The 15178-nt window shown below is 34.6% G+C and overlaps 1 protein-coding gene across 6 annotated transcripts in view; it reads right to left on the bottom strand.

Moving 5' to 3' along the window:
- Positions 1-1814: 1814 nt before the first annotated feature.
- LOC136849812 (micronuclear linker histone polyprotein-like) overlaps positions 1815-15178 on the bottom strand; it is a 113725-nt gene continuing 100361 nt past the window's right edge. For all 6 annotated transcript variants that reach the window (XM_067123253.1, XM_067123256.1, XM_067123254.1 and 3 more), the window contains 4 exons: positions 12887-13351; positions 10848-11038; positions 7536-7641; positions 1815-3140 (listed from right to left, as the gene is read on the bottom strand). In XM_067123253.1, the coding sequence (XP_066979354.1) occupies positions 3061-3140; positions 7536-7641; positions 10848-11038; positions 12887-13351 (842 nt within the window). In that variant the 3' untranslated portion in view covers positions 1815-3060. The remainder of the gene's footprint in view (positions 3141-7535; positions 7642-10847; positions 11039-12886; positions 13352-15178) is intronic.

The raw sequence follows: 15178 nt of genomic DNA, 5'->3' as shown, positions 1-15178 counted from the left end.
CTTTGGATTTGTTTTCTTGGTCTTACTCTGTTAAGGAATTACCAATATTTTCCCTTTCTTCATCTGTTAAAACTCCTTTATGTCTTTCAACATTTTTCTACTTCACAAATCATATCAACAAATTATCCTCCACACGCTTCTCATGCTAAGAATAACTGAGTCTCTGGGAAGCCTACAGTAGTTATGAATTCATACCAAAGGTTTCCAATGCACATTTAACTCCCCAATTGCTTTTAAACAAGTTATCACACCTGCGGTTGTGGATAATTTCCAGAACTATACTACATTATATTAAGATCAGAACCTATATCAATAGTTATTTAAATGGAATCTGACACCAGGCAGGTGTAGGTGGCCTTGACAGTGACCTAGATCCTAGTTAAGATGCTGCAGCAAAACAGAGTTGAAAAAACCACAGCGCTACAGTGGAGTAAAAAGTACCTTTACCAATTCTATTCTATTTTTCCATACCTTCAACACTCTAGCCTTCTTTGCACTTAGGAATAATACTCAGGGCAGTCCAGTTTCATGTCAATTGAAAACTTGACCACAAAGTATCCTTTTTCTTCCATACTTCTTCAAATCTGCTGGAAACCTTGCAGTGAATGGCTAGAAATCAAATGTTCCATGGAATCATGTGATAAAATCTTCATAGAGACTCCATGCTTTTTGAAGCAACACATTACTACCTACTGAAGCACATCTATTCATGTCCCCTAGCCATAAATTTAAAGCAGTTTTCCTCCACACTAAATATAGTAACAAAAAATGGATGTAACCGATGTAAACGATTCATTTTCCAATGAGTTTACATACAGTATTGTTACAAATAGTTTAACAAGATCACCGAGTCACATTTCTAAACACTCACAGCACTAACCTCAAGAGTTTTTTCTTAAATGAGGTCAAAACTAGAACAAGGTATAGTACTTAGACAGCTAGGTAGGAAGAGACCAGACAGAATGGATGAAAAGTAAAATGCAGAGTAAGCAATGTAGCTGTGGATGATGGGACACAGAAAAGAAAGTTTAGTACCATCTACAGTGTGCCCGACATGAAATACTGTAAGTGATACCCCCTACAAGATATACATTATTGTTTATGGCAAAGCAACGATTCATGAAGCTGGCTGAGCAAGCAGCTGAACTTGAAGCTTTCAACAATTTAAAATTTAAAATTTGCAAATTATATATTCAGTATTTAATATTTTCAAAATCTGTGACTGAAACCACAGACCACTTCATTTAGTAGTTACAAAATATTTTGCACTTGTAACTGCACTCACAAAGCCAAGGAAATATGGGAGACTGAAATAAAGAAAATCCACATTTGCATAAACCAACCTCTTATTAAATGTAAATTGATCTCAAACACGTTAAATTCATATATAAATTATTGCATGACCATGGCCAGCACACAGATGGCTGTGATGCGACTTCATATCTTAAGCAATTCATTTCTAAAACCCTCAGTCTTAACGCCAATGCTTTGAGATACAATGCTCTCATGTATCTCTGTTTAATTTTCCATCTTTGGTCACTTCCTGTTTTTTTTTTTTTTTTCAAGCAATGGAATGCTGAATGAGTTAAAGATGAAAAGTTACCATGACACAAGACTTGCTGTTAGATGAAGGTGTATAAACTTTTCAGTGCTTTAAAGGAGAGGAATATTTTTTCAACAAGAATACAAGCACTATCAATAATCTTTTCAGTTCTTTGAAGATGGACATTTTCCTTGCCAGAAAACATAAACACAATTAAAAAATTAATTAAGAATCTTTATTAATATGAGTATGAATGAATAAATTCGTAGAATTATCAGTCCATAATTATTTTTATTACTATTCTACAATTAATGGCTATACAGAAGATATAAACTTATAAAAGAGTCCATACATGTAATAGAAATGCACATAAAATACCAGCCAGTCCCTCCATACAAAAACCCAAATGAAACTTTACTCATGTTACATCATATGTGGTATTATTAATAAATATCATTTAAAGTATATCCCATTCCGAAATAAATGCACTCTTATAGCTATTTCAAAATGAAAAGTAACAGTGCAGTTGGATACTCAGTTTCTGCAAGCCTCAATCGAATTCAACTCACGATTTTATATCTGGATCATAATTCTGCAGATGCTTCAAAATATTTTTGCTGAAAATAACTACCTCCAAAAAAATAAGAACATGAGCAAGCAAGAGAGAACTGAACCACACCGAAAATACAATACATGACTCTTCCACATAAACAAAAAATAATAATACCAACAGTCTGGAGAATATGGAGGAATTAACTCTTGCAATTTTCATACCAAAAATATTTGACTCAATATTCTACAGTTAATGACTACTGTGCAGGATATATAAAAACCTGTAAAAGAATCCATGCATAGTAGTGTATACAAAATAACAGCCGGTACCTGCATACTACAAGAAAAACCTAAATGAAACTTTACTCATGTTACAACATGTATTGTACTACTACTGAATACCATTAAATGTAGATCCCATTTTGACATACTTGTACTCTTGCAATTATTTCAAAATGAAAATAAACAGTGCAGTTGAACACTAAGTTTCCGCAAGCCTCATTCAAATTCAGCTGACAATTTTACATTTAGATCATCATTCTAGGGAGGTTTCAAAATATGTTGCATAGAATAACTTGAAAAGAACGATAAATTACGATACAAAACCTACTGCCATTTTAGGTTGCATACTTGAACACACTCTACCAAATATGAAAATAAAAATGTTCAGTAGTTAACTACTGCATAATTTAATAACTGTGACCCTGTCAGAATACTGGTTTAATATGGAAACTTTCCATTACCCCAATTTTGCTCACATAAAAAATATTTACAGTAAATCAATCTCTCTCTCCATAATACATTTATTTTCCAAGTGAACAAGGCATTGCCAGTTCTTACTTTTCTATTAAAATTCAATCACAGTCCATATTTCAGGCACTAATACATCACAGGAAAAACCAATAACCATGACAGTGAAACAGTTTTATAAACCAGTTATTTTATTGCCCATCACTCTTAGGTCTCTAATATGGCTTATCCTGTAGCACTATAAGAAGTTTCAGTAGTTCATCTGAATCTTCTTTTTCCAACCTCACTTTCTTGCCTGAAAAATACAGTAATAAGGAATTTTAAAAATATAATCTTATATACTGTATTAAAAATAAATTTTTGTTTAAATATTACTTCATTTACATTTGTTTCATTCTTGGTCTCCACAAATACCAAACACCCCATTCTGAATAACAAATAGTTCTGGCTGGTTGGCACCACATACTTGGTTCCAGGTAGTCTCAAGTATGGTAATGGGAGGCAAGATATAACTGTAAATGCCAGGGTTGTAAAAAAAGAAAGAAAAAAAAAAAAAAAATAAAAAAATAAAATATATATATATATATATATATATATATATATATATATATATATATATATATATATAAAATATATATATATATATATATTACCAAATCAATCATTTACATCTCCTAAATCACATTTAGAAGGGAGTATCAAACGGCTGAAGAGATCTCGGAACTAGCTGATTGGAATGATGAGAGCTTATAAACCTGAGATTATCAAAGAAACAAGTGCTCTAAGGAACACAAGCCCAAACTGTTAACTCAAAACCCAATGCATTTAAAGTGAAAAGTCTACATTTGTAGATACAGTACTGAGACATAGTAAATTTCTAATCCAAACAGTTCCCAACTTGATGGCTGTCAATCATTAAACAGAGAGGAGTATGACCATGTCGAGTTACCTGAAGCTGGAGTAGGTCATTCTTGTTAATGTGACCAAAGGAATTGACAGACAAAGAGTCTAGGATGGGTGATGTGTCCCCTTGGTATGGTGTCTCCCCTGGAAACCACAGACTAATCCCTCCACATGGCCACCCAAGGTAAGACATCAAATTTCCCTAAGCAAAAGTGGATAAAGAAGTTAGACCCTGAACAACCTGTGGAAAGGATACTACAACTTTTTTCACCTCTGTTAGTCACTTGTGATGACCATCATCTTAGAATGATCTTGCAGATGGGGGATCCCCAATGCCTTCCAAACTGAGAATGTAATCCCTAACATGTCTTCCTTAAGAAGAGATACTGAGTGGTGTCTCCACAGCTAACTTAACAATCAAAGTTGACGTTGGCTGTCGAGGCTGAAGTCAGCTACTAGATGAGAAAGTATCAAAGTCTGCAACCTGGACTAGCTGAAAATCCTCCTTCAAGAAGCCAGAAATGATGAAATCCTTTGACTGCCCACCAAAGGAACAGAAGCAAGATCATCCTTTCAGGCTAAGGGAGTAAGGGAATGTCCACCTTGTATAGTGCCAATTCCAAAAGCTGATGAAGGAGGATCCTTGATTAGACAAACGATGGCTTTCTACATGCAGTGGGCTTGTACATGATTGGAAAGGGGAGGACAACACAAACCCTTTTCATGAAGAGGATTGTTGTTCTGTGGAATGTCCTGCCATCTTCATTAATTTGCTGAAATAACAGTATTTCATCAGACGATTTTGTTACCAATGAACCAGGCTGAGAAGTGTGTGTTCCTTTTGCAGGAAAACTCCTCTATCCATATCTTCCCATGTGTTGCCAAGGTAGAAATAACAACAGAAAGGAAATGTGATCCATATTCTGTCAAGTAAGCCACTTCCACCATGCATTGATTGAACCTGGAACTTTAAAAAGAGTGATGGCAACAAAGGCAAATCTTGACATATTGCTATGTCTGGGCTGAAGTCAAGTCTTGCTAAACAGAAGTAGTCTCATAAAAGGTTTAAAGACCCCTCCAAAGACTAAGGTTCACCCGCAGAAATTCTTAGGATTACCCTATGACTGGGTGCCATCTCTACAACTCATAGCAGTTTCCAAGTCATGATAGAACTGTATGTTCCAGCAACCTTTGGAGAAAGACCAGACCTTCCATAGTTCGACCTCTCCTGCCAAATGTCAGTAACATGGATCTTACCATAAGACCACAGGCACTGTTGATGACTGGAAATAAAAATGGTGTCCAGATTTGGAAACGAAGGGCAGCAGGCTGCTGACAGTAATGCCACAGCAATACTACATATGTGCCAGCAGAAACAAAAGCCAATTACAGTCATACCTTGTGCATTCACATTTCTGGATTTGCAAAATTTTCATTGGAATCTATCTAATTTGCATCCACAACTTTTTCACGGATCTGTGTACAGTATGTACATGTTTTCTTTATTTTACTGAATTGTACCCTTGTTATATGACTTCTGTGACATATAAAGTTTACCTAGTTTATCCCCCTGACAATGGCAAAGAAAACGTTAGTCATTAAGTTTACAGTCCCATTCGTTACTTGGCTTTTACCTTATTGTGAGTGCAAAAGAAAACAGCAGCCAATGAATCACTGCATACTGTACTGTACATGAGCTGGTGTGGCAAATATCCATTAGGCGATACTGTACTCTATTTTTACAGTAAACATTTATTTCTTTATGGGTAATGTATTAAGCTCTTTTCAATGAAATTAAAGTACTTTGGGAGCATGATCTGGGTCATACTTAGGGTTAAAACTCTGGAAATAAGCATTCATTAGCATTTCTAGTAATTGTACCAAACATTTGTGATTCCCCCTGATCCGCGATGAGTTCTAGAACCCAACTTCACAAATGTTCGAGGTATTACTGTAAGGCATTTGAGTGTATAAGATGCATGGGCATATTACATACACTCCCATTCCAGCCAGGATATCAATGAAAATTTTTTAAGTGTATTTAAGTAGTCTATCACTTTCAGTCTGTATTGAATGGTGTGGCTTAATTGCTTACCTCGTCGGTAGAGTTCTCGGCTAGCACTCTGCTAAGCCCGAGTTCGAGTCTCCGGCTGGCCAATGAAGAATTAGAGGAACTTATTTCTGGTGATAAAAATTAATTTCTCGGTATAATGTGGTTCGGATTCCACAATAGGTTGTAGGTCCCGTTCCTAGGTAAACAATTGGTTCTTAGCCACGTAAAATAAGTCTAATCGTTCGGGCCAACCCTAGGAGAGCTCAGTGGTCTGGTTAAATTAAGGTATACTTTCCTACTGCCATATGTATTCTTAAAAATAAAATTCTGAAAACAACCAGCACTTGACAGTGCTGTATCTACCATCCAGCAGGAGCAGCCCAGTCTGTTTTGTTATGATCATGAACTCTTTGTACCAAAGAAGTTCATACTACGTACACACTTAAAATAACAGACAGGAGGCATCAGAAAGTCATCTGAAATTCTGAGCGCACTGGGCTACTGAACGAACTCACCACATGCAAATGCACCCACACCTTCCACTTCGTATGATGGCCGTTTCACTGTGGCCTTCATATATTGTTTAAAAGGTTAGCGTTTTACCATTTTTTCCTTTCAGTTATGGACTTGTCTCTCTTCTGTAGTTTCCAGCTGGTTACTATAAAGAGTATAATGAGGTTTATTTAGGTATGATGATGGATCAGCTAGCAATGATGAACACTGCCGGTACTTTGTTTACAATAATTCCTTTTACAGTACAGGCAGTCTTTACTTATTGGCAGCATTGGTTAATGGCCTGGTTTTATGGCACTTGGTTAACGATGTTGTTAACCAGATTTTCTGCAATGGTAAGTGATTTTTGGCACCAGTAAGCGGTTTATCGACGCCAGTAAGCGGTTTATCAGCATTAGTAAGCAGTTTATCAGTGTCGGTAAGCGGTTTATCAGCGCAGATATATGGTTAACAGTGCCGATACGCAGTTTATTAGTGCTTACGACATCGCAAATGCCATTTACTGTATTACCATAATTATCGGCGATTTTCAGTTAGCGGCGCTCGACCGGAAACGGAACCCCAGCCGTTAACCGGGGACTGCCTATACTGGTAATAATAATAATAGTAGTAATAATAATAATAATAATAATAATAATGATAATAATATAATAATAATAAAGGACTACACATTATAGAATTGGGCTAGGTAGCACTAACCCTCTGGGATTTAACCTACAGTAAAGTGTTGGGATAACATTAGCCTATGGGAGGCCTAACCTTTGCATATAAGACGGGGGTGATTTTTTTAGCCAATTATTTAGAAAGAAAGAAAAAAAAGTTATATGTGCCATCATTATTAAGTACAACTAGACCAATGAGCGAATACTGTACCTCACAATAAAGCATTATACTGCATCACAAAAATGAGAGTGAGATGAAACTGCTTTAATAATGATGATTCACTGATGGCACAAACAAAACAGCAGAAATCACTTTGGTGTCTTGGGACAAGTGGCAGCATGTCTAGACAAGAGCAAGGAACAAAATTTGAATGGCAAGGCTTTATGGACCTGTTGGAGTTGGCTAGAGAAGCACAGATAGATCTTACTTTGTAACACTTCAAACTGACACATCTAGATGCATTCAACACAGTTAAGACTACAGTATTTATGGTTAATGGGTTTGTAAAACAAAATATTCAATATAAATAATTCATAAAAGTTAATTATCAGACCTTACCTCTAGGAACAACGGTTTTTACATTTGCTGATAATAATACTAGAGTTCCATCATCATCCGAATCAAGTACTGATAATGCTCCCTCCCCTTCAATGACAGAAAAGGTCTGGAAAAAAGCAAGTGTTAACATATTAATTCCGGAGTAAACCACTGCTATTCTAAAATACATTTATGAAATGAAGATCACAATAATAACAGATCACTTACAAGTGTTTGTTTGAACATAAAACTAGAGAAGTTTTATAAAAGTACAAACATACACATGCACTATTTTTATCTAGTATTTTAAACAGATCACTGAGTTACAATTCCTGACTATAACACGTCTGCAAATGCTTTATCTGTGTAGAGGCATACATATGAACATTTGTTCAAGCATCAATAAGCAGTACTTAAGTGAAAGATAGACTGTCCCCACTATGTAGGGTGTTAAATGTTGTGTGTTTAGCAATTGTAAGTTGGGTTCATGTGCTGTAATTATCACTGTACTGCTAATTTAGTGTGTATGTTAATGCAAGCCTAATTTTAAAGCTATATCCTTATTGCACTGTTGAATGTTCCTACTTTTCTGCAACGGGCTTGACATCTCTTAGAACTTAGTTTTTTTTTTTTTTTTTACCGAGTGGGTATTGAAACTTCAGTATACTTCACTAAAACACCTTCTCTTTATGTAATGCTAATGCATTGCTAACTCTTAGATGACAGGCCCATACAGTATGGCTTCCACTTCCACAAGTTTTTCTTGTTTAGTTCACTGCCTTGCCTTTACAATTCCCACAGCACTTAGCCAACTGCAAGGAGCACAATGTACCTTTCAAAATGCATTACAAATCACAAATACCATCACAACTCTAACATCATGATGGAGAGTATTTTATAGATATACAGCAGTGATATAACAGTGGATATCCAAAAAGACAGTAATTAAATTCGCTACAAATTAAAAGCAATTATTTTGTAATTAGTTTGCCTTTTTTATGTATATTTATTGAATGTGCTAATCTATTTATGGTGTATCACTCAAGCCTACATTTGTGATCTTATTTAATGTACTCTATAAAGAAAAACAATTAGTGATGAGAGTAAGTAAAGCATAGTAAGAATACTTGCTCTGCTGCAATATTATTTAAATACGTAAAAATACAATAATAAATATAAAACAAAGACAGTATATGTTAAATGTATCAGTAGCACAGAAAGTACACAATATAAAATACAAGATAGGAAAATATAAAATACAGTTGAAAAGACAAAAGATGATGAGAAATGCACAAGAGCAAAGAGATGCCGGAGTAAGATTTTTTTTTTCTTTAAGCCAGCAAGTGGGAAATCGTTACAAAGTCCATTTATACAAGGCTGACAGTTATAGTTACAGATTTTTATAGAAACATTTAAAAACCTGTAATATGAGCATAAAGAACTCCAAAAATCGTACTAGCCAGTACATTATACATGAAAATGCCACAAGTCCTAATGGCATTTTAACATACTGTAATGGACAGGTGTGTGTGTGTGTGTGTGGGGGGGGGGAGTGCCTGCCTCCTACTGATAAGTATCAAAATCCTATACTAACAAATGGCATATAACCTGCATGATACACCACTCTGGAGCCAACTCGCACAGCTTTTAATGAACAGCAATTTCATAAAAGTATTTAATAGTCTACCATAGCCAGTATTGTGTAATTATCATTAAATTCAAAATATTAATTTATTTTTTGAAGTTCAGAGATATAATGGCAAAATGAATTGCTTCTAAACACACGTACAGTACTGTAGTACTGTACCACTTAGCGTAACAAAAACATACCCAATCGCAGTACTTGTGCTTCGATTACAAAACATTGAGAGAGAGAGAGAGAGAGAGAGAGAGAGAGAGAGAGAGAGAGAAAGAGAGAGAGATATGCCAAGGTATGTGTATAGTGTTTCATACAGTGATGCTCAGGTACATACTAAAAAATTAATTACATACAGCACAAAATTTTACCTTGAAGACGACAAAATATAAACAATGCCTTAAATACCATTTATGTCAATGAAAATACCAAATACCAAACCATATCAGGGATAATGTAATATACCTGACGACTATGAATAAAGCAGAATGAGACCCCAGTGGGGTTGTGGTGACTCGGGACATTTTAGTCTGATTCACAACACAGACCTCAGATTGAAACAAATTTACTTTAAAAAAATTCATGCAAGGAACTTTTTTATGTATCCGATTTACAATTTGCAGTAGCATGATTGCCAATATTGAAATACAGGTACAGTACATAATTATATGCATGCAATTACAACTTACTTAACCAAACAACTCAGAATTTCTGGCACATGACTGCCAGATGAACAAAGTGAAACATTTACTTTCAGAAATGACTTTTTAAATGTAAATTTAACAATATGCAGCAGGTACATTACATTATACTGTATAATTTAACTATACTGAACATTGTGGCTAAAACTTTTAGCACAGGAGAAAATAACCACACCTAAAATGCAAACGTGCACTTGTTTCCCAGGCTTGACACATTCAATAAGTATAACTTTAAGCTGAGCTGCCAGTGTATAATAAAATCTAAATCTATTCTTTCATCAAACAATTGAGTGAAAAATATATTAGCCAAAATACTGATATTCAAAAGTGAGCCTACTTATAATAGTCAATAATATTAGAGATTTCAAGAACTGTAGGATGCATAAATATCACATTAAATTTTATATCCCTATTATTCACTGATATTAGATTAATGATAAATCTAAAGGTGTAAATGTTACTGCAATCTACTATCAATATGGTTAATACTTAAACAATTTCACAAAAAGGTAAGTATTAATTAGATATATTAGGACTATATTTAGCACCCATAATAGGGATACCTACTTATCCACATGCTGTATTTCATTATAAGAAAAATCTAATTACAAACTTTACCATATACTCAAAGTTAATTTTATGACAAATGTCATTAGATGATTATAGTACCTTCATAAATCTGAACTGAAGTATTTCATAAGATTGCACAGAATAAGATCATCATATTACAATGTTGTACAAAGTGCATTCAAATACAAAATAGCCAACATAGTTACTCTTGAACATCCAGTATTTTTATTAATAACTAGTAATAAATCTGTACTTAATAGGACTTTTATGAAATTCAGGAATGGTTTACTTACTTATTTTTGTTGATTAATGTCACGTGCATAAACGTCTTTCTATATCTTTTCATATTTTAAATTTGTTAATATCAATGGAAAAAGATATCTAAGCTAATTGAGTCCATGCAACACAATAACAAGAATACATTACCGTATACTTTGTTGTGGACCAAATCATTTCTCCCCTTTCAAGAAAGAGAAAGCCAGCATAAATATTTCTTTCCTTGTTACAATAACTTCGAGCCATGTAACATACAAAATCATCTTCTCTCCAAGGATAAAACATCAGTGACTTGAATTCCACCTTTTCAACTGTAGGCAGGAAGTTATTTACAATAAAACCTGAAAATAAACAAAGTATAGCAGTTAATCCAAGCATATTACAGTAATTTAATTTACTTTAAAATCTAATTTCTATTATAAAATGAAAAGACATCTCCAAATTTGTACTAATGACACCTTTTCCTCACTGGTAATGAGCAGATATCACTAAAATGGAGGCTTTGAAACCTTGGTCCCTGTACCATGTCAACACATCAGCCCACAGTCAGGCAACTCCAACTTTAGAACCTTTTATGTCAAAGCATAACTCATATAACATAAAACTATCAAATTGCCACAACTTTTTAAGTAATTTTATTAATATTTCATAAACAATCGGACCAAACCTGTTCAAACAGTGGTTTATATTTTTCTTTTATATCTGAAACGACTGAGTTTTGGCAATCTTGTTTAGTAACAGTAAAATTCAAGCCGATGACAATTATTATGAGAACATTATAGTTCTTCCAAGATTATTACTAGGGCTTTGTACCATTTATTGTTATTCATGCAGAGTAATTAATATAAGGAGAGTAAGCTTTTGAATATATTTACGAAAGGGGCAAAATACAAAAGGGCCAAAGACCATTATTTGGGGCTTAACTGTTTGTATATGATGTCTTGTATTCCTGGTACAAACAGTACAATATACTTATATCCCAATAAATAAAAACCTTCACCAAACCCCCTTAAACAAGTTGAACAGGCAGGTAGGAGTTAAGCAACAGTGATAGATGAAAAGAAAAAGGCAGAAAGCAGTATCCCTAAGGCTGAAGGGATCACAAAGAACCTTTAGTGCCACACAAGGCACACTGTGAACAGAGCCCTACTAATGTTGTAAAGTAATAAGGTCATCAAGCAAAAGGAGAAAAATTCCACTTATATCAATGGCAATGTTAAAGTGCTTTTGGGAGATGAGGTACTCCAGATATAAGATCACCTATAATTCAATGTAAATTTAGACTGAGAATTAGGCTAATTTGCTAAACAAAATAAAATAGGCTTTTGTGACACATTTTGTGCCTTGTATTACTAAACAAAATTAAAACAAAACTGAAAATGAACCAGGGCACCGTAAACAGGTGCCAGGTTAATAACTCCTGCATGTATGCAACTCTCCTCACTAGGTTTACATAAAGTAAATTCACAGATATTTAAAGAGACCTAAGATCAATTAATTAATGAAGAGTTTTATGAGGTTTGCAAAAATACAATAAGTTTAATAAAATCTATTATGTGCTTACCCAGTGATGATCTCTTTAATTCTGTTCAGCACAGACAGAATAATAAGATATTAATAATAAGACATTAAACTTCTGAACTGAAAACTCTGCACATGAAACATGTACATACAATAATTACTACTTAAGGTACTTTGATTTTTCCCACGTTTTCTGGGAGAAACATCTGTGGAATGATTTTTCCCGAGTTTTCTGGGAGAAACATCTGTGAAACAGGTGTAAATTTAGACTGAGAATTAGGCCGATTTGCTAAACAAAACAAAATACATAAGCTTTTGACATTTTATGCTTTGTATTAATAAACAAAATTAAAAAACCAAAGCTGAAGATGAACAAGGATATAGTGAAAAGGTATCAAGTTAATAAGATTCCTTCACATATGCAGCTTTCCTTACTAGGTTTACATAAAGTAAATTCGCAAATCTAAAGAAACCTAAGATCAATCAATTAATAAGGAAATTTGATAAGGTTTACAAAAATACAACAAACTTGATAAATTCTATTATGTACTTACACAGTGATGATTTCTTTAATTCTGTTCAGTACAGGCAGACAGAATAGATAAGATATTAAACTTCTGAACTGAAAAGTCAACATATGTAACGTACATAGAGTAATTATGACTTACTTTGATTTTTCCCACGTTTTCTGGAAGAAACATCTGTGGAATGATTTTTCCCACGTTTTCTGGGAGAAACATCTGTGGAATGACTTTTCCCACGTTTTCTGGGAGATACTTCTGTGGAACAAGATGATTCATCTGTATCTGACGAGGCACTCTTGCGCTTACGTGCTGAGGTACTTGTTTTCTTGGACCCTTCTTTGGTTAAAGACTTTTGAGGCACTTCAGACTTTCTTTTGTTTTCTATGAGGGTATCATTCTTATTATTTGTATCGGGAGGCAAAGTAACAGGATTTAAATTTGGGTTGTCTCCCCTTTTACTTATTCTAATGGTTTTACTTGGGTCTTCTTGTTTTGTGTAAACAACAGAAACTTCTCCACTGTTCAAAGTCGTAACATGGGCTTTTTCAAAGTTCCAAAATTCAAGACATTTCGTACGAACCCTACTTGAGCGTCTGAAGCTTCCAAAATCTGTAAACACATATGATAACTTTAGTAATATTAGCAGGCTGAAAAAATTTGTTAGTAATATCATTTAATATTAAGAAAACATACATGGTTTAGTGAAACAGATATTACATGCAACTACAGTACAGTATGCAGGATAGTTAGAGCTAAAGCATGACATAAGTACAATAGAGCACAGAGAGCAATGGTGCTGGGACTGAAGGGATGCTATGAAGAATTGTCAGCACTATCTATAATGAGTTGCCCAAGGATACTAAGTTGTAGCCCCCTATGGAAAAGAGAACTATAGCATTCAAATTTAACCTATAATCTTAAAAATACCTTTCAAGGAACATTAGAAATATGCTCCTGCAAAAGATATGCCTTCAAAAAACTAATTTATTAAAATAAAATCTACTTTTTCATATACAACATATCATTCATAAGTGACCAAGTTCATAGTTTTCAAATTTACAGGCAGTCTCCGGTTATCGGTGGGGTTCCGTTTCTGAGGGTGTGATGATAACCGGAAATCACCACTAACTGAAAATCGGCAATTTAGGGGCTTTTTCGGCGATTTTCAGGGGTTATTGGCGCCTCTGTTAGGTATGTATCGGTGCCGATAAGCGGAAATCGGCGATTTTCGGCACCGAAAATTGCCGATTTTCGTCGCTAGACAAGCCCCATAAAACCAGATCGCTGTTAACCGAGCCTGTCGTTAACCGGGGACTGCCTGTACTGCAGGTCCTCTGTTAAACAGGCAAAGTGCTAGTAGCCCCAAGCATGTAAGACCTGGATCCACATGTGCACAGCAATCAATTATCAAACTTTTCATGCAGTCTGGATAGAAGCTACAACAGATCAGCTAGGATGGGAGAAAGGAGTTTTTGCATAAGTGATGGGCTTGCAGGAAAAAAGATCAATTTTGTTTTGTAAAACTAAAACTGCTTTGACCATGGCTGTACAACCATAAGGTTGTTTACATTTGTGCTATACTGCTGTCAACCAATGTACTTTGACCTATAAAAATTAATAAAAGAGCAATTGGAAAAAGCCAAGCAGCCTGTGGTAAAAGAATAATGGAAACAGAGGAGTAGGTGATGATCAAAAATGGTTGCTGCTACAGGATACAAGGAAGCAGCAAAGAATCATCATTACTGCATACTAAGCACAGCACATGAGATACTGTAGCCACTACTGTACTGCCTACTTGTAAAAATCTATAATTTGAAAAACTGAACATTTTGAGGATACCTCAAGAGATTTGTGTCTAACTGGGTATGATTAAATGTTATAGAGTAATTAAAAAAAAATTGGGTCATGTGAGTATTTAACCACTTCAGAGGAGACAAAATTACAAATGATCGTTTTCATTAAATGAATGTCATACTCCTAAGTAATTTTAATCCATACAAGTATTACCATAAATATTATCCATTAAAATAGCAGGCTCCACTGATACTGATTTTCATGAGACCATAAGTGACTCAGTGATCTTATTAACCCTTAAACGTCGAGCCTCTATTTACAAAAACGTCTCCTGTATGCCGGCGGCGTTCCGTGAGTTAGCGCCGAAGCGGAAAAAAAGTTTTTTCTCAAAAATCACAGCACGCTTAGTTTTTAAGATTAAGAGTTCATTTTTGGCTCCTTTTTTTGTCATTGCCTGAAGTTTAGTATGCAACCATCAGAAATGAAAAAATATCATTATCATATATAAATATTGGAATATATGACAGCGAAAAAAAAACATATAATTGTATACAAATCGCGCTGTAAGCACAACGGTTAAAGCTAATGAGTTAATTTTTTTTAGTTGTATTGTACACTAAATTGCGATGATTTTGGTATATA

The sequence above is a fragment of the Macrobrachium rosenbergii genome, chromosome 21, assembly GCF_040412425.1.
Source record: "Macrobrachium rosenbergii isolate ZJJX-2024 chromosome 21, ASM4041242v1, whole genome shotgun sequence".
Lineage (NCBI taxonomy): Eukaryota > Metazoa > Arthropoda > Malacostraca > Decapoda > Palaemonidae > Macrobrachium > Macrobrachium rosenbergii.
Note: the sequence above shows the minus strand (reverse complement) of the source record. Positions and strands in the feature narration are given on the sequence as shown.